This window comes from Heloderma suspectum, chromosome 2 (assembly GCF_057233095.1).
Source record: "Heloderma suspectum isolate Gila_16-S chromosome 2, 16-S_ref, whole genome shotgun sequence".
In the NCBI taxonomy this organism is placed as follows: domain Eukaryota; kingdom Metazoa; phylum Chordata; class Lepidosauria; order Squamata; family Helodermatidae; genus Heloderma; species Heloderma suspectum.
In genome coordinates, this window is record NC_139459.1 from 26,594,028 (window position 1) to 26,620,096 (window position 26,069).

A 26,069-nucleotide genomic window follows, 5' to 3' on the forward strand; every position below is an offset into this window, starting at 1 on the left:
TATGAAGTTAACCCTGTGGAAGAAGCTACAGTGCAGAATGGCACCACAGTCACACCCCAGCATCACTTATAACTTCTTACCCTTCCTTGTTATACAGCAGAGTATAATTGCTAGGGAGACCTCCATCAGAGCTGGGCTTCTTCCACCAGCAAGCAAAGGTTTCTTTTTCAGGAGAACGACATCTTATTATCTTTGGCTTTCCTGGAGGTTGGCCTGAAGAGAAAAAGATAAGTCCACTAAGCCAGTATGGAGTAGTGGTTAGATTTGTCAAACTAGAGCCAAAGAGACTGTGTTGAATCTCTGTTCAGTCGTGAGGCTTGCCAGGTGGCCTTGGACTCTCTCAGCCTAACCTACCTCACAGGGTTGTTGTGAGGATAAAACAGGGGCGGAGGGAAGAGCCTTGTATGCTGATCTGAGCATCTTGGAGGAAAGGTAGGATAAAAACATAGCACTAATTTAGAAGTCATCTGTCCCTAGTCCTCATTCATTCATTCATTCATTGCATTTATATCCTGCCTTTTTTCCTTCAAGGAACCCAAGGCAGAATACATAATCCTCTTCCTCTCCATTTTATCCTCATCCTAACAACCCTGTGAGGTAGGTTGGGCTGAGAGTCTGTGACTGGCCCAAAGTCATCCAGTGAGCTCCCACGGCCGAGTGGGGACTAGAACCCGGATCTCCCAGCAACCAGTCCAACACTCCAGCCACTAAACCACACTGGCTGTCATGACTGATAGACTGGTTCTTAACCCAGAAGTCTTGTACTAGTTGGCCCCAGCACATACAATCAGGGGGACTGAAGTGATGTGGACTGTGGAGGTAACAATTGAGTTGTATCAGTGAAGCTTTGGAGCCACAGTCTAAATGCACAAGTGCCAGGACCTTGAAGGACTGCGATGTTCATGTGAAGCTCCTCTTCCCTTCCCTTCTCAGTTAGTCAGTGTTGATGTGCCCCCTCTATCTGTGAGGCCCAGGGCAACTGCCCCTCTTCTCATTGCCTCACCCATATGGCCTGTGCAAGCTCAGTTTTATTAATCAGTAAGAATGACTGCATTTCCACGTGTGGGCCTGGGATTTTGTGATCAGTGTCAGCCAAGTGGACAAGGGCTGATGTACTATGGCCAGTGCTGAACCCTACACCAAAGATCTGTAGGAGAAAAAGATAATGCTGGCTTCAAAATTCATCTCCTTTTGAATCTCAGGGAAAAAGAATGTTATTTTCCTTCTATTTTTTTTTTACTTAAGAAAGGCTACATGTGCAAGGACTGATTCCCTCCTCCCCGGCTTCAAAGGGGGCAGGAAATTCCAAAAAATGAGGCTCTGCCAGGCTAAAAAGCCCATTAAGGTCACCCTCACCCCCTCCTTGGGCAGGATGGGCTGGCCAGGCTTCACAAGCGGTAGACAACCCACCACTTTGCTTCCCCAGCCCACCTGCCACTTAGGCCTGCTCTGCACGTGGTCAGTTAGCACTAGAACTTAATATCCTGTCCCTCTGACTTGATTTAGTGCTTGAGGAGAAGAACTCCCTGAACAAGCTTGGTCAGGCACGGTGTCCATCCAATACCTTGCACAGGAAAGACTAATGCAAAGAATTTGTTTTGCTTCTCTCCCATCTCCTTCTCCTCCTTCAGTAATCATTTCACACCTTTTGCCATTTGGCACTCCGACTGCTTCCCCAGCTGGTTTCCTCCTTCTGATTTATTTAACTAAATTGATATTCTTTGCCTTCATGTTTTTAGCAATACGCTCCTCAAATTCTTCTTTTTCTTTTTTTTGCTTTCCTGATGCATTGTTGTCAACTGACATTTGTTAGCGGGCAATCCTATGCATGTTTAGGCAGAAAAAAGTCCTACAACTCTCCAGCATTTCCCAGCCAGCTTGGCTGGCTGAGGAATACAGGAGTTGTAGGACTTTTTTTCTTTCTAAGGGCTCCTTCACACAGAGCTTTTATCCTGCTATTGAGATGGCTCCATCATGGAAGTTTGTGAACTCTTTAAATGACACTGTGAACCTCTGGGCATCTCTACACCAGCCCCAAATCATACATTTAACAGGGCTTTCTGCTTCTGTTTTAAATGCAGGATCACAACAACTCCCTTTTTCATGTACTTCCTTTTCCCCCTCCCCTTTCCCCTCCTTCTCCCCATATCTGAGTCTTCCATTATCTTTCATTGATCTTGCGCCTCTTCTTGCTGCTTTCCTCTTTTCATGGAGGGAACTCAAACGGAACACAACAGGGTAGTTTGATAGCTCATTATCTGCAATCTATTTTAGAATGGAACAAAGGGCATTTAGTGCAGGAGACGACTTGGAGGTTCACGACATCATGTAAAGAGCCCACAAACTTCTGTGAAGGAGCCATCTCAATTGCAGGATAAAAGCTCCGTGTGAAGAAAGCCTCCAAGGCATCTCCTGCACTAAATGCCTTTTGTTCCATTTTTAAATAGATTACAGATAATGAGCTATCAAATTACCCCATTGTGTTCTGCTTGAGTTCCCTCTGTGAAAAGAGGAAAAGCAGCAAGAAGAGGAGCAAGATCAATGAAAGATAATGGAAGATTCAGATACAGGGAGAAGGAGGGGAAAGAGGAGGGGGGAAAGGAAGCACGTGAAAAAGGGAGTCGTCGTGATCCTGCATTTAAAATGGAAGCAGAAAGCCCTGTTTTAAATACAGGATTTTAGGCTGATGTAGCGATTCTCTAAATATGCATAGGACTGTGCCCTTAGTTTGTGCTCCTTTTCTACTTTCCTCATTTGGACAAGGATCCCATGGTATCAATGGACGCCTTTTTAAAATCCCTGTGCACACAGGGGGCAAGGGGATGTTAAGAAACAAACAGTGGGGAGGGAGAGATTTAATCCTCCCCTCCCAGTGCATGGTGGTCCCAATCCAAATTGGGGCTGTACACTTACTGAAGAAGAAAAAGAAGAAGAAGAAGAAGAAGAAGAAGAAGAGATAAGCCTCAGAGACCCACTATGCCACCCTTCCCCAATTTGGTGTCCTCTAGATGTTTTGGAGGAATTCTGGGAGTGGGGGTCCAAAACATCTGGAGGGCGCTAGGTTGGGCCAGGCTGCACTACACAATTTTGAGGAGGCTGAAAACTCTTTTAAGATACTTGGAGGCTATTTAAAAACAACTAAAAACAATGCAGATAAAATATATTGCACAGGTTAGGAAAGGTACAAGAAAATCCAAGAGGATGCTCACATGGTTACCATGAAGAGTCAAAAAGTTATAGAAGGCAAGAAGGCTATCTTTTAAAAATAAATCTTTTTTAACAACTGCGCACGGGATGGTGATGGTGATTTTCAGGGAACAAACAGTGGGGGTGGTGGGGAGGTTTAATTCTCCCCTCCCAATGCATGGTGGTCCCAATCTGAAGTGCGGCCACATGCACTTACTCTCTCTCTATTTTTAAAAAGATATGCCTCAGCTACATGCTTGTTGTTGTTGTTTATTTGGTCAGTTGCTTCCGACTCTTCGTGACCCCATAGACCAGCCCACGCCAGAGCTTCCTGTCGGCCGCCGCCACCCCCAGCTCCCCCAAGGTCGAGTCCGTCACCTCCAGAATATCATCCATCCATCTTTCCCTTGGTCGGCCCCTCTTCCTTTTGCGTTCCACTTTCCCTAGCATCAGCATCTTCTCCAGGGTATCCTGTCTTCTCATGATGTGGCCAAAGTTCTTCAGTTTTGCCTTGAATATCATTCCCTCAAGTGAGCAGTCTGGCTTTATTTCTTGGAGGATGGACTGGTTTGATCTTCTTGCTACATGCTACACAATTATTATTACATGTACTTTGACCCTCAACTGCCTGTTAACAAGGTGAGCGCACGTCTGGAACCCCTGGCTGGGGAGGGGAGGGATGAAAGTTGGAAGGATGGGGGAAGGCTGCAGCAGAAGAGTGGCAGTCAAGCACATCCTCTTGCTACTTCTCTGCCAAACTGCCCTTTCTCAAAGCCGATCTGCCTATAAGAAACAGCCACTGGGAATTTTACTACACACTTCTGTGTGTATTGTGCAATTTGGCCCTACATCATTAGGTTTTGCAGTCTTTCAGCTATGGCCAGCATCAAGGGTAGGCATGGTTGGGCATCTGCAGAGGGCTCATGCCCCAGCAGGGGCCCTCTGAGAGAGTCCCCCTGTTCGCCATGGCAACCTGCTTGTTCCCCTGCCTCTCACTCTGGCCCAAACAAGGGGGGTGGTGAGAAGGAGGAGCAGTAGATGCTGCTACCTACTTGTTACTGGTTCTCTGCCTCTCGAGCAAGCAGTAGCAATGACAGGAAAGAGGAGGAGCAATAGCAGCTGATGTTTAGGAAGTAGACTCACGGAGCAGGAGGGCCCGTTGGGGGTGTCTTGCCCAAGGGCCCTCAAAAACCTGGAGCCGGCACTGCGATACGTCTTCCTCCAGCAACAATTCCTCAGACCTTTCAAAATGGAAAAAACCAACAGTGGTTGACTCACCACTGCGGACTTGGATATAGGTTTCCAGGCTCCATTTGCTCCTTTCACCATGGTCTGTTACACAGCAAACCTGAACTGTATATTTCACTCCTGGGCGCAAATGAGACATTTTATATTGCGTTTGCTCTCCAACGAAATAAGTCTGGCAAGGAGTAAAGACAATAGAAACGATGAGAATGGTAGGGCATCTGGGTTTTCAGCGGAGGTATCCAAATGATGCCTCTACAATAGTTAGGAATCACTGGAGTATTTGGCACTGTAAGATCATCTAGTCATTCTCGGAGTCCTAGTCAGTGGGGGCTGGTGGCTCCAATGTTGGTGGGGCTGTGAATCCATTCTGGGTTTCAGTCAGAACCAGCCAGAACTCTAAAGGAGCTATCCAAGGTGCTGAACCTATTTGGGGGATAGGGTTCAACACCTTCGATAGTTCCTTTAGAGTTCTGACTGAAACCCAGAATAGCTTTCGGCCCTGATAAAATTGGAGCCACCAGCCTCTACTGGTCCTAATACTTCTAGGAATGGAGAGCAGGGTATGCATATCTGCGAATAAATGAATAAAACAAATACATCTAAGAGCAAACTTGCACAACACATGACCCACCAAAGCAGGCAGCCCACCAGCCACTCCTTGTGACCTGCCAAGGACTTGGCACCCCGCTCTCCATTTTTGCAATCTCAGCCAGGCAGAACCCCACCCACCCCGAAAGGTTTACTTAACACGTCTGGTGGGGTTTGTTTGTCTGGCTTCAGGTCCACAAGCTGTGCTGGCCCATTTAAGAATCAGGAGCTAGCCAGCCCCTCTCACTTAAAGAGAAATTTTAGCGGACATTTTAGACAGGAGAAATGCAAATGTGCGCCATTTTCTGATGACCGCCCAGTACTATTTCCGGGAAGTACATTTGTATCTGTATTGCAGCTGAGCCAAACAATCCATTTCTTTTGCCACTGTAAGGGTAAGGGGAGACATGATAGAGGTGTACAAGATTATGCATGGTGCGGAGAATGTGGATAGGGAGACATTTTTCTCCCTATCTCAAAATACTATCCCTATCTCAAAATACTAGAACTCAAAGGGGTCATCCCATGTTGCTGATTGGTGGGAGATTCAGGTCAGATAAAAGGAAGGACTTCTTCACACAGCTATGGAATTAAAACTATGGAATTCACTACCACAAGAAGTAGCGATGGCCACAGTTTAGATAGCTTTAAAAGTGGGTTAGACAAATTCCTGGAGGAAACGGCTATCAAGGGCTATTAGTCTTGATGGCTAAGTGCTACCTCCAGTACCAGAGGCAATGAGCCTACGTACACCATTTGCTGGGGAACACGGGTGGGAGGGTGCTGTTGCACTTATGCCCTGATTGTAGGTCCCTGGTCAACAGCTGGTTGGCCACTGTGTGAACAGAATGCTGGACTAGATGGGGTGGTCTGATCCAGCAGGGCTCTTCTTATGTTCTTATGTTCACTGTACAATTAAACGACATTTGTTAACTCCAGCGCCCCCGCTGATATTTTACTTTCTCCTACAGAGAGAAATGCCTATTTACTTGGAGTTCCTAGAAACAGCTACATTTCCCCCTTTCAGTGTTCCTGGTCTCGCAGTCTTTCTTATTTGCTAACACGTCAAATAATGACGTGTTAGCAAATAAGAATTTGCTCATGAATATAAATGCGCTCATGAATATAAATGGCTCTCCTGAGGCAGCTCATGAGGAGAACTTTTTTGTAATTGGGCGGGCTAAAACTATAATAAAGAAATCACGTGAAGGGGTACTCTTTTTCCATAGCCTTCCCTGGGATAAATGTATTAATCATTACTACTTCAAGGCAAACCTTTTTTATTCTTTCCACTGTGTTTGAGTCACTTCCAGGGGAGGCTGGTAGCTCCGATTTCGGTGGGGCTGTGAATCCATTCTGGGTTTCAGTCAAAACCAGCCAGAACTCTAAAGAAGCTATCCAAGGTACTGAACCTATTTGGGGGATAGGATTCAGCACCTTGGATAGCTTGTTAGAGTTCTGGCTGGTTTGGACTTGAAACCCAGAGTGGATTCACAGCCCCACCGAAATTGGAGCCACCAGCCTCCACTGGTTACTTCATTGCGCTGGCAGGAAAATCTAACTTATTTATTTTCTTTGATCCTTCCTAGAAACATAATCCCATTAAATTCAGTTTCATTCTTCTTCCATTACAATCTACATATTGACTAGGAAAGTGAAGTTGCCTTATAGCACGTCAAACTATGCGTCCATCTAGTCCAGTACTGTAAATGGCTGCAGTTTTCCAGAATCTCAGGCAGAGCTTTTCCGCATCACCTGCTAACTGACCTTTTTAAAACTGGAGATGCTGGGGACTGAACCTGGGACCTTCTGCCAGCAAAGCATGTGTGCTCTGCCAACGCTGAGTTATGGCCCCTTCCCACGAGTATCAACACACAGGCCACCCACGGGCCATCCCTAGAAATACGAAGCTGCTTTATACCAGATTGGACCTCGGGCCTTCTGCACGCAACACCTGTGCTCTGTGACCGTGCTATTATCCCTCCACAACAGCAAGAACATAAGAGCCTTGCTGGAGCAGACCAAGGGTCCATCTTGTCCAGCATTCTGTTCACACAGTGGCCAACCAGCTGCTCACGTTGCTCAAGCAGGAACTAAGTGCAACAGCACCTGCCCACCCAAGTTCCCCAACAACTGGTGTGCATAGGCTCACTGACTCTGGTACTGGTGGTAGCACATGGCCGTAGCCGTTGATAGCCTTCTCCTCCATGAATAGCCTTATCCAGAAATGCATGCCAGAGAAAGAATGTCACCCGTATTTCAGCAAGATCCTCCTGTCCGATAAAGAAAAACATAAGAAGAACCATGCTGGATAAGACCAAATTATCATCATCATCACCAACAACATTTCTATACTGCCCCATAGCCAAAGCTCTCTGGACGGTTTACAGAAGGCCTATTTAGTCCAGCATTCTGTTCCCACAGTGGCCAATCAGATGCCTACAGGAAGCTCACAAGCAGGATTTGAATGTAATAGCACCCCCCTGCTCATGTTTCCCAGCAACTCACATGTAGAGGCATACTGCCTCTGACAGCAGAGGTAATATACAGCCATCCTGACTGGTAGCCATTGACAGTTTTACCCTACATTCCTCAGAGTACACTAAAAACCTGCTAGATCAGAGATGCCTGTGATGAAGGCCGGTCCTTGAAGATATGAAGCTTCCTTATACTGAGTCAGACCATTTATCAACCTAATTGACAACTGCCTATCTACATCGGGGTGTACAAATTTTTTGGTCCTTGGGGGCCACAATTAAGGCCTTGGTGGGCTGCACATGGCCCCTGGTCCATGGGTAATGCACTCCTGAGCTACTTGGATTAGCGGCAGCTCTCCCAGGTCTCAGCTGGTTATCTTAACTAGCTCTGCTGCCTGATAACCTTTTATCTTCAGATGCCGGGGACTGAGCCTGGGGCCTTCCGCAAACAAAATATGTAGTCTGCCACTGTGCTACTGCCCCTCCCTGCTACAACCCTGCTACAGCTGCTCCTTCTCTTATATAGGAATTTTGTTCAAAGATGTCCAATATAAGGTACATTAATTGCACTTGTATAACCTTGATTAGTGTCTACGACACCCATCTCCAAACTGGTGCCCTCCAGATGTGTTGGGCATGCTGGCTGGGGGATACTGGGAGTTGTAGTCCAACACATTTGGAGGTCACCAGGTTGGGGAAGGCTGATCTACAACATGTCAGTTTTTAAAAGTTCTGCTTTGGCAATGGCAGACATGCACTAGCTGCCAGGTTTCAGTCAGTGCCTCCGTTGTAAATAAGAGAATGGTAAGAGCACCACCCTTTCTATCCCATATTTTTGAAGCTCTTATTAAAGGAAGAGCTTTAATAAGTCTGCAAAAGCATGCAACTTGCTTACCTCCCATTTTTTCCCTCCTGTAGGCTTTAGTCTCAATTCATAATTATATGTTTGCCAGCTTGTTGCATCATCAACCAATGGAGGCGGTGACCATTTTGCCCACACGTACATTATCCCATCCAACTGTTTGACTTCCAGAGACAGATCCACGGGAGTGTCTGGCTGAACTATACACAGGAAAGTTCAGAAGTCAGTATTTTTATTTCTTTTACCAAGGATCCCTCCTTTTATGATTCTGTATGTGAACTAATAGAATCAAATCAAAAGACAACAGGACAATATAAACAGCTGCTCTATAACGACTTAAACCAATAGCTCATCTAGGCCAGTATTGTCTGTCTTAACTCAGAATAATGGAGGTCTTTCCCAGACCTGTAACTTGGCAGCCTTTTTAGCTGAAGATTTCAGGAACTGAACCTGGGACTTCAATCATATGAAGCCCATGCCCCTGACACGATGCAATAGCTCTCACTCAGGAGTCCAATATCCTTCTCCATCCTGATTTAAAACTGAACTCATGACTAGCTTGCTTGAGTACTGCTGTTTTTCCAAATGTCTTTGGCATCCACTCTCTGGATTTAGACAATGTTTGAGAAAATCATGATGTGGATACATTGCTCAGTCTCCCCTAGGTGTTATTTTAGAGCAGGATGCAAGGTTGGGTTTGCATTTAGTATTCTGCTCTTACCTAAGTTTCTTAAATCCACATACTGAGGATCAGAGATATTGCTGCCCGCATCATTGGTAGCCTTAACTGTGACGTTGTATGTGGTCCAAAGTTTGGTGAACGCTTGATCAAAATAACAGGAATTGGGGCCAGCAGATACGTAGTCTGGGCATTCATTGGCCTGCTCTTCTCTGAAATAAAATGGTATTTTAAAAAATAGTTAACAGAGACCTGTTGACACACTTATTGGAGCAAATAACCACATACTTAAATGCTTACTAGTAAATTTAAACGTAATAATTTCACCATTGTAAATGCATAACATGGAAGCAGGTCGGCCTGGAATCAGTGGCAATTACCCTCCATCTACTTCTGTGTTTTAGTCGGGGTGGGGGGGAAGAATGCACACTTTCCCCACATAGACTTAAACATGAAAATTTGTATTTGAGAGGAAATGCTCATGTTTCTTAAAGCGCACAGTTTTTTTTAACACGAACGCAAGTTCAGGAACATGCAAGCCCCTCCAAAATACACTCACATTTGTGTTCACGCTCAGAGGCGCAAACAGGGCAAATCTGAGTCCAAAATGAAGCAAAACAAAGTTCTTGTACATCCCTAGCTGTACTTCAATTCAAGCTGTGGTTCCCCATGATTGCATCTGAACTGTGGGACTCCTGGAAAAGTGTTATATGAAAAACAGGTTTTATGTGCAGCTCTGGGTAAACACAGGTAAACCCTAGAACTTTAATGAAACTTCTTGGGCATGGGGTGGGGGAGTATGGTTATTTACATTCCTCCAAGGAACTCAAGGCGGCGTCCCTAATCCTCCTCCACTTTTACTTATTCTTTCACTTTGTAACTGTGAATATCTTGGACAACATCTTCCTCTTCTGAATCTGTGTGAAGAGGAACAAACCACACATTTCTCCCCATATTTTCTTACCCTTCTGTGTTGTACAGTAGAGAGTAATTTGTAGGAAGCCCCCCATCTGAAGCAGGTTTCCATCGACAAGTAAATGTTTCATTTCCCGAGGATCGGCAACTTATTATTGTAGGCTTTCCAGGAGGTGTCTGACCTGAGGAATTGCAATAATAAATTCAGTGATTGACACAGCGGCTCTTTAGTTGAGTGGATAAGGGCTTGGGTTGTGGGTGTCAAGGGCTCCTTGGAGGGCTCTCTCAGTCTAATCCAGTAGCCAAGTCCAGATGCAGACAAAGGGATTATTTTCAAAGCTTTATTCTTCTTTTACAACTTAACAACTCTACAGGTAGCAACTAGATCTGAGCAGTAGAATACCTATGCCCTAAGTTGGAACAGTTGGTCCCTGTTTGAAAGGGAATTACTGGCAGACCCCTGAACTAAAGGACTAGGGAGAGTCCCTCCCCTTTTCCCTTGGATCCTCTGGGCACAGCCGTTGTTTGAGCGCCAACCAGGCACTACGCCTCCTTTCCGCGCCCTCCATCTGGCGCCGCTCTCTGCGTCTGTGTCGCGCATCCACCAAGACTGCTTCCCGCGCTTGATCACTCCCTGGACTGCTTTCTAATCTAGGAATGCTGGTGGGAGGAATCTCCGTCAGCTGCGGGCCCTGGGAAAGAGGAGCACGCTCCTCTCCCAGGAGCGACTGCTCTTCCTCAGAATCAGAACTACTCTGGGATTCTATGGGCTTAGTGTCCACCCTGACAGTGGGTTTGAATCAGCTTTTGATGGCAGTGAGGGTCATCATCTTCTATTTATACCCTCCTTTTCCTCCAAAAAGGAAACCCAAAATGACTGACATCATCAAACGGCTTGAGGCCCAAATACCTAAAGGACCGCCTCCTCTCATATTATCCTGCCTCTGCATTAAGATGTTCAGAAGAGGTCCTTCCCCGAATGCCATCAGTGAGAGATATAAATTATGGATCCACAAAGGAGAGGGCCTTTTCTGTGGTGGCACCTCAACTCTGGAATTCCCTTCCAAAGGAGATCCGATTGGTGCCAATCTTGTTTTATTTTTGGCACCAAGTTAAAATGTTTCTTTTTGCCCAGGCATTTTAATATTGGATTATATATATACATATATATACATACATACATATATATATATATATATATATATATACACACACACACACACACACACTTAAATTATTTTAAATTGAATTGATTGCTGTTTGGTTTGCCAGTTTGAAATGGCAGATTAATTTGCATTTTAGGGTGTAATTCTCTAGTTGTTATATTGAATTTGTTGTCTGGTTGTTTTTATGTTGTGTACATCCTGTGGATGAAGGGCTGTTTATACATTTAAATCATCATCATCATCCAAGGCTGAATACCATAATATCAAAATACAGTCAAGCAATATGAAAAGGTACTAGAAATGCTACAATAACGCTATACAGTTTCAAAGTCAATACCTAAGAAAAAATAAACAATTCAAATTAAAAAATGTAATTTTTTTAAAAAAGGTGATAACACGTATTTTAGAAATGAAATGAAATGAAATAAAATACACACTTATATCCCCTACTCCAGCAGCCAACATAACAAACTATTGGGATAGACTGTTAAAGGGGACATATCCATACTAAAGCCAGCAGAAGGCAGTAGAAGAACAAGGTACACTCCAAGTAGCACAATAATAGCAAAAGATAATGAGATTCACCATATCACCCCAAAACAAAACACACACACATGTAAAACTTGCCCTCTCACTGCAGGTTAATCAAGAGGCAGATAAAGAAGGGGGTAACCCCATTACCCCTTCATGGATCACTGCCTTGTTGTGGCGAAGGGGCTTGCGTAACTCAGTGAAGCCATAAGCTATGCCGTGCAGGGCCACCCAAGACGGACAGGTCATGGCAGAGAGTTCTGACAAAATGTGGTCCACTGGAGAAGGAAATGGCAACCCACTCCAGTATTCTTGCCAAGAAAACCCCATGGAACGTATCACAAGGCTAAAAGAGATGATGCCGGAAGATGAGCCCCTCAGGTCGGAAGGTGTCCAATATGCTACTGGGGAAGAGCAGAGGGTATTTCCAAGTAGCGCCAGAAAGAGTGAAGCGGCTGGGCCAAACCCGAAAGGACACTCAGCTGTGGATGTGTCTGGCGGTGAAAAGAAAATCCGATGCTGTAAAGAACAATATTGTTTAGGAGCCTGGAATGTCAGATCAATGAATCAAGGTAAGCTGGAGGTGGTCAAACATGAGATGGCAAGATTGAACATCGACATCTTGGGAATCAGCGAACTAAAATGGACAGGCATGGACGAATTTAATTCAGGTGACCATCATATCTACTATTGTGGGCAAGAATCCCTTAGAAGAAATGGAGTAGCACTCATAGTCAACAAAAGGGTGGGAAAAGCAGTACTGGGGTACAATCTTAAAAATGATAGAATGATCTCAGTACGAATCCAAGGCAAACCATTCAACATCACAGTAATTCAAGTCTATGCCCCAACCACTGAGGCCGAAGAAGCTGAGGTTGATCGGTTCTATGAAGACCTACAACACCTTCTAGAACTAACACCAAAAAAAGATGTCCTCTTCATCATAGGGGATTGGAATGCTAAAGTAGGAAGTCAAGAAATCACCGGGATAACAGGCAGGCATGGCCTTGGTGTACAAAATGAAGCAGGACAAAAGCTAATAGAGTTTTGCCAAGAGAACATGCTGATCATAGCAAACACTCTTTTCCAACAGCACAAGAGGCGACTCTACACATGGACGTCGCCAGATGGTCAATATCGAAATCAGATTGATTATGTCCTTTGCAGCCAAAGATGGAGAAGCTCCATACAGTCAGTAAAAACAAGACCTGGAGCTGACTGTGGCTCAGATCATGAGCTGCTTCTTGCAAAATTTCGGCTTAAATTGAAGAACGTAGGGAAAACCACTAAACCTTTCAGGTATGACCTAAATCATATCCCTGATGAATATACAGTGGAGGTGAGGAATAGATTTCAGGGATTAGACCTGATAGACAGAGTGCCTGAGGAACTATGGACGGAGGTCCGTAACATCGTTCAGGAGGCAGCAACGAAATCCGTCCCAAAGAAAAAGAAATGCAAGAAAGCCAAGTGGCTGTCTGATGAGGCTTTACAAGTAGCTGAGGAAAGAAGGGAAGCGAAAAGCAAAGGAGAAAGGGGAAGATATACCCAACTGAATGCAGAGTTCCAGAGAATAGCAAGGAGAGACAAGAAGGCCTACTTAAATGAACAATGCAAAGAAATCGAGGAAAACAACAGAATGGGAAAGACTAGAGATCTCTTCAAGAAAATTGGAGATCTCAAGGGAACGTTTTGTGCAAAGACGGGCATGATAAAGGACAAAGAAGGCAGGGACCTAACAGAAGCAGATGAGATTAAGAAGAGGTGGCAAGAATACACAGAAGAACTATACAGGAAAGATCGTAATGTCCCTGATAGCCATGATAGTGCGGTCACTGAACTTGAGCCGGACATCCTCGAGAGTGAAGTCAAGTGGGCCTTAGGAAGCATTAGTAACAACAAAGCTAGCGGAGATGACAGTATTCCAGCCGAGCTATTTAAAATCCTAAAAGATGATGCTGTTAAAGTGCTGCATTCAATATGCCAACAAATCTGGAACACTCAACAGTGGCCACAAGACTGGAAAAGGTCAGTTTACATTCCAATTCCAAAGAAGGGCAACGCCAAAGAGTGTTCAAACTACCGCACCATTGCGCTCATTTCACATGCCAGCAAGGTGATGCTCAAAATCCTACAAGCTAGGCTTCAGCAGTATGCGAACCGAGAACTACCGGAAGTACAAGCTGGGTTTCGAAGAGGCAGAGGAACTAGAGATCAAATTGCCAACGTTCACTGCATCATGGAGAAAGCAAGAGAATTCCAGAAAAACGTCTATTTCTGCTTCATTGACTACGCTAAAGCCTTTGATTGTGTGGATCACAACAAACTGTGGCAAATTCTGAAAGTGATGGGAGTACCAGACCACCTTACCTGTCTCCTGAGAAACCTGTACGAGGGTCAAGAAGCAACAGTAAGAACCAGACATGGAACAACCGATTGGTTCAAAATTGGGAAAGGAGTACGACAAGGCTGCATATTGTCACCCTGCTTATTTAACTTATATGCAGAGTACATCATGAGAAATGCCGGGTTGGATGAATCAGAGGTCGGAATTAAGATTGCCGGGAGAATTATCAACAACCTCCGATATGCAGACGATACCACCCTAATGGCAGAAAGCGAAGAGGATCTCAAGAGCCTCTTGTTGAGGGTGAAAGAGGAGAGTGCAAAAGCTGGTTTGAAACTCAACATTAAAAAAACGAAGATCATGGCATCTGGCCCTATCACTTCCTGGCATATAGAAGGGGAAGAAATGGAAGCAGTGACAGATTTTACTTTCTTGGGCTCCAAGATCACCGCAGACGGTGACTGTAGCCATGAAATTAAAAGACGCTTGCTCCTTGGGAGGAAAGCTATGGCCAACCTAGACAGCATAGTAAGAAGCAGAGACATCACCTTGCCGACAAAGGTCCGTCTAATCAAAGCTATGGTTTTCCCAGTAGTAATGTATGGCTGTGAGAGCTGGACTATAAGGAAGGCTGAGCGCCGAAGAATTGATGCTTTCGAACTGTGGTGCTGGAGAAGACTCTTACGAGTCCCCTGGACTGCAAGGAGGTCAAATCAGTCCATCCTAAAGGAAATCAACCCTGAGTGCTCATTGGAAGGACAGATAATGAAGCTGAAGCTCCAATATTTTGGCCACCTAATGCGAAGAGAAAACTCCCTGGAAAAGACCCTGATGCTGGGAAAGACTGAAGGCAAAAGGAGAAGGGGACGGCAGAGGATGAGATGGCTAGATAGCATCACGGATGCAATGAATATGAACCTGAGCACACTCCGGGATAGAGCGCAGGACAGGAAGGCCTGGCGTGCTATGGTCCATGGGGTCACGAAGAGTCGGACATGACTGAACGACTGAACAACAACAACCCCATTACTCTCACAACAAACTTCATGTAACTTTGTAGTCCAGCCTGGAGCACACTCACAAGCTGTTGATGACGCACGTCAGGCACCTCCAGATAAGGTCTTTATTGTGGAATCATGCTGGCTCATTTATAGAATTCTATGGGGGGTCTAGGGAAGTCAAATAAATTCTATGGGGGGTCTAGGGAAGTCAAATAAATCCGCAATGGAATAAAGTAATTCAGATTTTTATGAATCCAACTCACGGATTCTGCAGCAAACCAGCTTTTCCCAAGTCACATGGATTCTGCAGACTGCTTTTTTTACTTTCTGGAATTTTATGCAAATTTAGTTGTAGAAAAATATGGAAAATGAAAAAAATACCAGCTGAAAATGTGCATTTCCCCTGTAGGCTAAAGCATGAAAATGCGCATTTTGGGGAGAATCTGGGCATTTGTGGGGGGGGCGGATTTGCACATTTTCACAAGTGTGGATTTGCACAAATCCAAATTTGCGCAAATTTGGAAAATTGGAAAAAATCCGATTCAGTCAACACACAGACAATGGAACAAATGGCACCTGACCATCCATGAAACACAGATGGAACAGATTTTACAAAGTCTGTACATCCCTAGTCCAGACATTGCCATCTTCAATTTGTAGCCCTCCCATGTTTTCCATTGTGTCTTCCATTGTTTTTCTTACCAGAAAAGTCCATCAACACGGAAAAGATGGAATAGCTGCACAATGCTTTCTGGTTGATTGGGCCAAGTAGCTAACTAGGCAGCCAGTGCAGTTATTTTAGCACAGGTGTAATGTGAACATGGCTAGGTGCCCCACTGAGCACCTTGGCTGCTGCATTCAGCAATAGCTGCAGCTTCCAAACCAAGCACAAGGGCAGCCCCATGTAGAGTGCATTACAGTAATCTAGTTGTGAGGTTACCAGTGCATGAACCACAGTGGCAAGGCTATCCCTATCCAGGAATGGGCATAGTTGTTGTACCAGTTGGTAATGGGTGCTCCAATGGTTTCCTCCTGGTGGGAATAAGAGTCAGAGTAGAGGTATCCATAATTAAAAGGATGGAGAAGTCACAGCTGCAGCCTTCTGAAGCCAGCTCCATACGCCTCCAGGATATGGAACCTGGGAAAATTGGGTTGAAGCGGCCAGGGGAGCACAGCAGGTGAACAGATTGCCAACAATTTTGAGGATTGGCAAATGGGATAAGCTCACGCACACCACCTTGGACACCTTGGAGAAAAGGTGGAATATAAATGGGGCCCATGATTAATGAAATGGGTGCTGTTGAGCTTATGTCCTGCTTGTGAGCTTCCCGTAGGCATCTGATTGGCCAATGCGGGAACAGAATGCTGGACTACATAGGCCTTTGGTCTGATCCAGCAGGCCAATTCTTATGTTCTATTTTATCAGGAGGGACGATCTTGCTGAAATATGGGTCACTAGTCTTTCTCTGGTATATACTACTGATAAGACTATTCATGGAGGAGAAGGCTACAATGGCTACTAGGCCTGATGGCTACGTGCTACCTCCAATACCAGAGGCAGTGAGCCTGTGTACACCAGTTGCTGGGGAACATGGGCAGGAGGGTGTTGTTGCACTCATGCCCTGCTTGTGGGTTCCTGGTCAACAGCTGGTTGGCCACTGTGTGAACAGAATGCTGGACAAGATGGACCCTTGGTCTGCTCCAGCAGGGCTCTTCTTACATTCTTGCTGTTGGGGGGGGGGTGATAGCTCCGTCACAGAGCACAGGTGTTGCATGCAGAAGGCCCCAGGTTCAATCCGGCAGAAGGTCTGACTCAGTCTAAGGAAGCTTCACATCTTCCAGGAGTGGCCTTCTTCACAGGCATCTGTGATCTAGCAGGTTTTTAGCATACTTTGAAGGATGGAGGGTGAAACTCTCAATGGCTACCAGTCATGATGGCTGTATACTGCCTCTGTTATCTGAGGCAGTATGCCTCCACGTGTCAGTAGCTGGGGAACATGAGCATGGGGGTACTATTTATATTAATGAGATGTAAAAGGCTTTCAGCATTGGACCATAAGGAAGGCTGAGCGAAGGAAGATAGATGCTTTTGAACTGTGGTGCTGGAGGAAAATTCTGAGAGTGCCTTGGACTGCAAGAAGATCAAACCAGTCCATACTCCAGGAAATAAAGTCAGACTGCTCACTTGAGGGAATGATATTAAAGGCAAGACTGAAGTACTTTGGCCACATAATGAGAAGACAGGATACCCTGGAGAAGATGCTGATGCTAGGGAAAGTGGAAGGCAAAAGGAAGAGGGGCCAACCAAGGGCAAGGTGGATGGATGATATGGAGGTGACGGGCTCGACCTTGGGGGAGCTGGGGGTGGCGATAGCCGACAGGAAGCTCTGACGTGGGCTGGTCCATGAAGTCACGAAGAGTCAGAAGCGACTGACCGAATAAACAACAACAAAGTGATGAAAGAGTAAAAGGCAATACCTTTAGGCTTCAATGCATTAGAATATATGCCACGTAAAGAGTGCAGCTGCTGATACAAGAGTATGTGAACCACCCTGTGTTCTAAGAGCAGCTGCAGAGTTCTTGCTCCAGCTGCCACCCTTCTCTGGTTTGATCACATGGCACCCAGAGGAGGGTTTACTCAATACCACCACTGCAGCGGCATTGGACAGATCCCCACTCTGAAGAGTTGCAGCCTTCCTCAACCTGATGCCCTCCAAATGTGCTGGACTACAATGCTGATAATTGGCCATACTGGCTGGGGATGATGGGAGTTATAGTGCAACACATCTGGAGGAGGCATCAGGATGGGATAGGGAAGGCCTCGGATGGCCTTCTTTCTGTCTCATCAACCAGGATAGCTAGGATGGTGGGGACGAGGGAGAGGGCCTTTTCTGTGGTGGCCCCCACTCTGTGGAACTCCCTCCCTAGGGAACTCCGCCATGCCCCCTCTTTTATGAGCTTCTGCCATGCATTGAAAACTTGGTTGTTCAGGCAGGCATTTGGGGTGGGTTAGGGTATTTTTAGACAATGTTTTAATGTGTGATTTTATTGTTTTAAATTGTACTGTTGTACATCGCCCAGCGTGGCTGGGTGACCAGCCAGATGGGCGATTAAGAAATTTAATAAATAAATAAGGCTGGTTAAGGCATCAAGTGAAAAATTTGAAAAACTCTTTCCATTTACGTAAGCCTTTACATTTTTGATAGGGTTACATTTGGCTACCTCTCCCCTGCTTCTGTTTGTTCTGTCTTTTTTTTTTTTTACTTGTTTGGATTTTTAACTTGGCATCTGTTTATGATTTTAGTGCATTTTTTGCTAATGCATTGCACATTGCCTTGTGCGTATGCATGCGCAAAAGTAATTAGAAGCATCTCTCTCTCTCTCTCTGTATGTATCTTGGAATGTAGATCCACACTGAGTCTTTCTACCTAAGGAATTTATTGTGTGCTCATGATTCCTCACTTATAGTAGTTTGTGGGTGCTTTATATCATGTTGTCATCCCCCAGGGTCTCTCCGGTAATTTGCAACCATCATAGCATTTTTTTTTTCCGAACAAGGAAAGTCTGGTATTTCTGTAAATGGCAACATGAAACCCTGGTGTATTTGCACAATTCTGATACACTACCGTGACACTTCGTGGTTGTGTAGTGAAACATATAGAAAGGCAGAGAAAGAAATCCCCCCGAAAAAACATATGTAAAGGAGCCGATCTTAATCCGTTGTACTCTTTCTGGAGCCAGGTGAAGACCTTTTTATTCTCCCAGTATTTTACCTTCCTAGTCTTTTAACTTTGGTGTTTGAAATCTGTATTTTGAATTTCTGCATTGCTGCTAGGTTTTATTCTAGTTGTATTGTAATACTGTGGTTTTAAGCGTTCATATTTTATATTGTTTTATGCTGTGCTTTGTAGTTGTAATTTCTCTGAACCGCCCAGAGAGCTTCGGCTATTGGGCAGCATAGAAATGAAATACATACATACATACATAATCCCACAAAAATCTGGAAGCAGAAGTAAAGAAGTAAAGTGGCAGGTTAAAAGTATCATGTAGAAAAGCCCACTGTGTGTGTGTGTGTGTGTGTGTGTGTGTGTGTGAGAGAGAGAGAGAGAGAGAGAGAGAGAGAGAGAGAAGTTTTTGAAGCCCTGTTTTTATCATTATGGATGGCTGCTGCCAAAGAATCATGGGAATTGTGGTTTGGTAAAGGTAATGAGAATACCTGTGCTTCCCTGTGTTTCAAAAGCTACTGTGCAGCCCTTATCTTTAGTTAGATCACATAGCAGGGGTGGGCAACCACTTTGAGTTGGGGAGCCACATTAGACCCTGCAGAACCCTTCAGGGGCTGCAGATGTGGGTGGGACTGGTGGGTGGAGCCATGGCTCAAACCCACCCACAGACCCCTCCCATTCACATATACGTACACACACACACATACGCTGCCATTCACACACACGCGCACCACTCATCTTGGTAAGTCCACCTTCCTTTTACTGCTGTCACTGCTGCCCTTTGCTTGCTCTCTTTCTTCTGTCCCAGTCTGCCTAGCTGCCCAGAGGGAGAGGGTAAAGAGAGCTTTGGCTCCTTCTCCTTGCTCCTGTCACTCACTGCTTGCTCAGGCAAACAGGCAGCAACAGCAAGGAGGAGTCACAGCACGACCAGGTGCCTGATGATGCCAAACTCTGGCGCCAGTCCTAGGGCAGAGAATGAGGGTTGAGCTGGTTTAAGCTTGTAGTATGGATATGTCCTTTTAAACACCAGGGACATGTTTTCTAACAACAGGGACATGTTTGCAACTGACATTCCCTTCAATGGACACCCACTATGGCCAACGGTCACCAAAACGCACACGTACACACTGATTATTTGCATCACATTAGACTAACAGGGATGGGGATATGCTCATCAACCTGAGTTGAGTGACTTATTATTACACAGTAAAACTTCTATGCCATATTGATCCTTCACACGTTTTTTTCTGGCGTTTTTCTTTCTCTGCCTTTCTATATGGTCCGTTACATAACCTCTAGGTGGCGCTGTGGTGTAGCAGAATTGCACAAATACACTGGGGTTTCATGCCACCATTCCTGGATATACCAGTTTTTCAATAACACACTGTAATGGTTGCAAAGAATGGGAGAGGTCTTGGAGGATGACAAAATCGTGTAAAGCACCTGCAAACTACCGTCAGTGAGGAATCATGAGTGCACAATAAATGCCTCATGTAGAAAGGCTCATCGCCACAAGAAAAGAAATGGGGCCAGTTCCATGAAAAGAACTAAGAGGAAGTCGTTTCTGGGACTAGATAACACAGTCAAAACTCACTGTAGATTGGAACGACCAGATCAGTGGCATTGATTTTATACTATGTGTAATGATACATAGCAGGCAAGTATCAAAGCAGGCTGACCTGGGCAATCACTCTGCAAAAATGCATAGCATTCGCTCATGCCTGCCCTCTGCCTGACTGACCTCTCATGGAGGGTGGGCCCTGCTGCTGCAATTCTGCTCTCCGCTCTATGTGTGCATTCAGGGCCAGAGTCAAGGGCAGGCATGGTTGAGTACCTGCCAAGTGCCCACACCCCAGCAGGGGCCCACTGACCAAGAGCCCCTGAACTTGTTCCTCCTCTTCACCACTGCAGCCTGCTTGTTCAGCTGCCTCTTGCTCTGGCCCAGACAAGGGCGATGATGAGAAGGAAGGGTGGTAGATGCCATTGCCTACTTGCTCACTGGTTCTCTGCCTGTCAAGAAAGCAAGTGGTGGCAGTGATGAGAAAGAGGAGGAGAAGCAAGAGCAGCTGGTGACGATGGCAGTGCGAAGGTAGACTCACTGGGGGAGGGGGCCCATTGAGGGTGTCTTGCCCAAGAGCCCTCAAAAACCCAGAGCTGGCACTGTTCAGTGACCACACAGAGGCCAGCCCAAACATCTGGAAAAAGGATTTAGTGAATGCAGCAAATACACGTCAAGATAGCAGTCAGGTGGTAAAGCTAATGCTACGTACTTTTGCTGGATGATGTCATTCAATTACTTATGCTGGAAGGTTGAGGAGAGGGCAGCACCATCCCTTGACCTGCTATCTTTGGATCAGTGCATATTCTGGCTTTCCCAAACTCTCTGTACCACACTGAAATATGATCGCTAGAATTGGGCTGCCTGTGGTCATCTGGAGGAGCAAATGTAACCCACTGGTATATTTTCCCTTTAAGAATTTTGGAGGGGGAATATGCCTGCACCTGCTCAGTAAAGGAGTGAGATAGGGAGTAGCCACCATTTTAGGCAGTTAGCAAAATGCAGCATGGAAGAAGCTTGCTTTCTCCTCCCTTTAAGACAGGTTAGTAGGGAGGTTTCCCTTTGAAATTTTTTTAAAGAGTCATGATTTTTTTTCAAACACTATGAGTTCCTTGTTGTTTATGTTCTTTTATACTATATAAAGGGCTGTTTAACAAGTGGTTCCCATGTTGCTGGATCCTGGTCCATTTTGAGAATATTGCTGCGGAGCTGGAGTGAACTGAGCAGAGACTATTTTCTTTCTTCGGCCAGCAGAAAAATCAAGCTTCAGAAAGCAATTTTATTTATATTTTTGTTGTGGACTCAGGCTGAAAGAACTTTGGGAGGGCTGTACTCTGTTCTGTTGTTTTGGTGATAAGTGAATTGTTATGTGTGTAAAATTATTACATATGCAGTATTATTGTTTTTAATTAAGAAATTAAAATGATATATGTTAATTGTCCCTGTACAAGGCCTTTGCTGTGAGTCCCTTTAGAGACCCTGAAGAAAACGTGTTACACAAAGATGTGGAAGGAAGGGGAGGAAAAGTGGCAAATGCCCAGGTGGTCTGCAAGAGGCAGGCGTGCTCCAGTGAAGTTTGTGTGTGTAGCTGTAGCAGAAAGTCGGGTGGTGCTGGGGCTGGATCTGAAAAGCAGGCAGAGAGCTGATTTTGCTCTCTGAAGGAAATCCTATGGCACTATGGGTTGCCCTAGACAACTGATGGGGAACAAGAATCTGTTGAAATGTTAATCGTGTGCTGAGAATTCTCATCTTATGTCCAGCCTGCACATATGTGTAAGGGTGCAATCCCATGCATGTTTAGACAGAGAAAAGGCCTACAACTCCCAGCATGCCCCAGTCAGGCATGCTGGGAGTTGTAGGCCTTTTCTCTGTCTAAACATGCATGGGATTGCACCCTAAATAAACTTTGTATCACAGAAATGCCATAAATCTCCGGTGACCTGAATCCTGGATAAGCACCAGAACCCCTGAAACTTCTCAACATTCAGAAGTGTGGTGTACACATGTAACAATTTCTACCCTTAAAGAAAAAAAAATCACTTTAAAGCAATAAATATTTTTTGCTCCAGAAGGCAAACATTAGGCAAATTTAGTTTATTAACTGATGAATCAACTAAAACTCTTGTGATTAATTGACTAAGGGCACAATTGTCTGCATGTTTAGACAGAGAAAAGTCCTACATGGCTGGCTGGGGAATGCTGGGAGTCGTAGGACTTTTCTCTGCCTAAACATGTAGAGGATTTTGCCCAAAGATTTCTTTAACTGGGACTTTGTTGAGACACATTCAAAATCTCCATGTAGGTTCTAGTGCTAGGTGTTGGCGGCCAGTTCAACAGATTCCTGAATATCATCAGAGATTTCAACAAAACACCTTCAAGATTTTAATTTTCAAAGCAGGTATGGACATTTGAGTACTCACCATTCACAAGTGATGTGTTGAGAGAAAACAGCAGAATAAATACATCTGATGTTGACAAAGGCAGTCTCATGTTGGTCTCCCCCTTCCTGCTCCACTTCCAGGGAGGAATGAAAGCTCACTGGGAAATAAGGGAACATGCAATGGTGACTAAAAGTTCTTGATGTCTTGTGCTTTCAAAGCTTTTGGTTAATGAATCGTTTTCTCACACATCCCAGATGGCACCATAGGCTTCACAATCCTCTGGAGAATAGGCAAGATATACATATTTCAAAATAAATACATTAAAATAAAAGATAGAGGATTCCGCTCAACATTGTCAAATAATAGCAGGAGATTAGGAAAGTCTGCTGAATTATTGAGGTGCAAAAAAGGAAGGCAAAATAAAAAGCAAGCCTGCAAAGTACAAAGTAGTTTAAGCTGCAGTCCTATACATACTTACCTGGGAATAAGTCCCATTGAGTGAAATGGCACTTACATCTGAGTAAACACATATAGGATTGCACAGTCAGTGGTTAAAACTTCCAAACTGGCAATCGCTCATACAAACAGAAACCAAGACCCCCTGCCATTGGAGCTGTTGACATGGCTCTTAAAAGTAAGGAGTGAAGGGCAGAGTTGCTATGGGGGCCGATAACTGATTGCCACTTTACAGAAATCAAGGCAGATGTCAAGGAAGCTATAAAAGGCAATATAACTTCCTTTAAAAAGTGGAAGTCTTGCCCAAATGAGGTGTGCAAACTCTGGCAAAACAAATGTAAGCTGATGATAAGGGTATGAAAAAAAAAGAATTGGAGAAGCCTATAGCTAAAAACATTAGGACCAAATGAAAATTTCTTTAAATACAGTAGGAGCAGGAAACCAGTTTCGGAGGCAGTTGGACCATTAGATCACAAAGGAGGAGCGCTGCAGGAAGACAAGGAGGAGATGGCCAAGAAGCAGCATAGAAGCTTTGTGTTTGTCTCCACTGCAGAAAAAATTGGACAGATACCCACAGCAGAACAGATATTTCCAGGAAGGCTCTCTAAAGACTACAGAGACATTTTTCTCCCACTCTCATAACAGTAGAATTCATGGTCATCCAATGACATTGGGAGCCAAACTAATGAGATGGATCATGGCATCAAAGCGTTGGGAAATACCTTGGAGATCATCTACTCCAATCCCACCCCCTGCTCAGTGCGGGGTCAGACAGATGACCATCTAGCTTCTGCACAAATCCACCATTTGCCAAGTCAGTCTATTCCAGATCTGTGATACAATCTCCTATTTCTTTACATTTTTGTAACATACATGTAACACACGGTGACCCAATTTGGGGCTCTTTCAACTGTCTCCCCGTGCCATTTTCATGATGAAAATCACCTTCCCCTGAAGCTGTTCTTGGCCCCATTAGACTTCATTCAGGGATCTCCTGAATCAGGGGTGCATACTTGTACACTAAATATTTTTTTAAAGGTGACAATGTGGTGTGCCCCTGTGTGTGGGGCGGAGATGCTGTCTACTGGTTATTGCCAGTGATGTTACAGGTACTATCTGATAGCTGTTACTAACATTTATTCCACCACATTCCACACAATATTTGCAACAGATGCACTAGCTGGGGGACAAGCCTAATTTTTCAAGAGACTAATTACAACAATTTGACGACTGGAAAAGATGGATCTCTCTGCAGTAGACACATCTCCTGGAGTGAAGATGCCTAGATTCTATGCCAAAAAAGGAAGTTAAAAAGCATAACTGTGCACTAATTACATGGCGAAGACAACCAGAAGATTTGGAACATGGTCACCTCCTTCCCAGCTCCTGCTCCTTTCCACCCAGGCCGTGTTTCCATGACAACGGAAGGAGAAGTGAATGGAGGAGTACTGGATTTTTTTAAAAAAAGGAATCAGCTTTGCTGCGCTTTGGTCCATGCAGGGCTCCACGAGCAGGTTCTCTGCACCAGTAAAAGTCGCTTCACAGAACATGCTTCCTGGTGGGGGTGGGGGATGGAGTGAGCGTCATCTGACTGGCAGGGGCTGCTCAACCAATAAGAGAGCCTCCCCCCCACTTTCTCCTTTCCCCTGAAAGTCCAGATGCACCTGCATTTCAGGAGCAAGCCTCACTGAACACAATGGGAGTTACTTCTGAGTAGACACACATATGCTTGCGCTGGGAAAGCAGGGGGAGAACACGAAGACGGAAACAAGCCCCCATTTTAACCCAAAGGATCTCTATAACAAAAGGTGGAAGTAGTTTCTTCTTAAGGCAGTGAACCAAACAAAGGGAGATCGCGCTTAACCTGATTCAGAGTCAGAATCATTGACCACAAGGGAGTTACTTCTGAGGAGACACTAATGGGTTTGTTGTGGGAAAGAGAGCAACAACCACAAAGACAGAAACCTGCCCCCATTTGAACCCGCAGGATCTCTATTAAACCAAATAAAGGAGAATTAAACCAAATAAAGGAGAACACTTAGGGAATTAGGCTTTAAACTGTGCCATGTCAGTTAAGGGGAATCTCTGTAAGTTCTGATGTGGGCATTCAGAGGACAAGCCTCATTGAGCACAATGGGAGTTACTTCTGAGTAGACACTAATTGGTTTGTGCAGGGATGGGAAACACACAGGAAACACCCCTTGACTGGAGTCATGGTGAAAGGCAAACCCCTGGGCAGGGCAAGCATACCCGAGGTAAATGCGGGAGTTGGGGCACACAGCAACTATACTGCAGAGAACCCAACTTAAGGAAAAGAATTGGACTTTAAGCAGTCTCAGGAAATCCTGTTTTTCCCTGATATGCTCCGGGGTGGCTGCTGGATGGCCACGACGTCATCTATCCCTAACGACCTCAACACACAGCCTGCTGGTGGAAACGCCGTCCCACCCAGTGCCTTATTTTCCCCCATGTGCCAACATGAATGTTTCAACTGGCACAGAAGGCAGGATCTCTGATTTGTGTCATGCAAGGGTGACTAAGCAAGGCCTGGAAGCAGGGGTGCCAGTCCATTTCGATTTCAGGGTGCATAGGTGGGGCTGGGGGCAGCATTCATACACTCAGAATAATAGAATTCTAGAGTGGGAAGGGATCCTAGAGGTTGCCTAGTCCAAACCCCCACTCCAATCGGGATCTACAGCGCAGAGTGCAGCTACAGCATCCTGGACAAATGGCAGTCCAGTCTCTGCTGAAACCTCCATTCGATGAGAGCCCATGACTTCCCATGGCTGTCTGTTCCACTGTCTAATTGCTCTGACCATTAGGAAGTTTCTCCTTCTAATCAGGTTGGGGGGGAGCCTAGGCCAAAGTGTCCTTTGTTGGGCCCCCTCCTCTGCCCATAGACCCCACCTGCCCAGTGGCAGTGACAACAGTGGTGTCTCCAGGTTTTTA

The 26,069-nt window shown here is 45.2% G+C and overlaps 1 protein-coding gene across 2 annotated transcripts in view; it reads right to left on the bottom strand.

Moving 5' to 3' along the window:
- Nucleotides 1-26,069, bottom strand: part of PRLR (prolactin receptor) — a 129,206-nt gene that overhangs the window by 15,490 nt on the left and 87,647 nt on the right. For both annotated transcript variants that reach the window (XM_084832048.1, XM_084832049.1), the window contains exons 3-8: nucleotides 22,704-22,821; nucleotides 10,005-10,137; nucleotides 9,083-9,252; nucleotides 8,395-8,561; nucleotides 4,465-4,606; nucleotides 81-213 (exon numbers count right to left, since the gene is read on the bottom strand). In XM_084832048.1, the coding sequence (XP_084688174.1) occupies nucleotides 81-213; nucleotides 4,465-4,606; nucleotides 8,395-8,561; nucleotides 9,083-9,252; nucleotides 10,005-10,137; nucleotides 22,704-22,773 (815 nt within the window). In that variant the 5' untranslated portion in view covers nucleotides 22,774-22,821. The remainder of the gene's footprint in view (nucleotides 1-80; nucleotides 214-4,464; nucleotides 4,607-8,394; nucleotides 8,562-9,082; nucleotides 9,253-10,004; nucleotides 10,138-22,703; nucleotides 22,822-26,069) is intronic.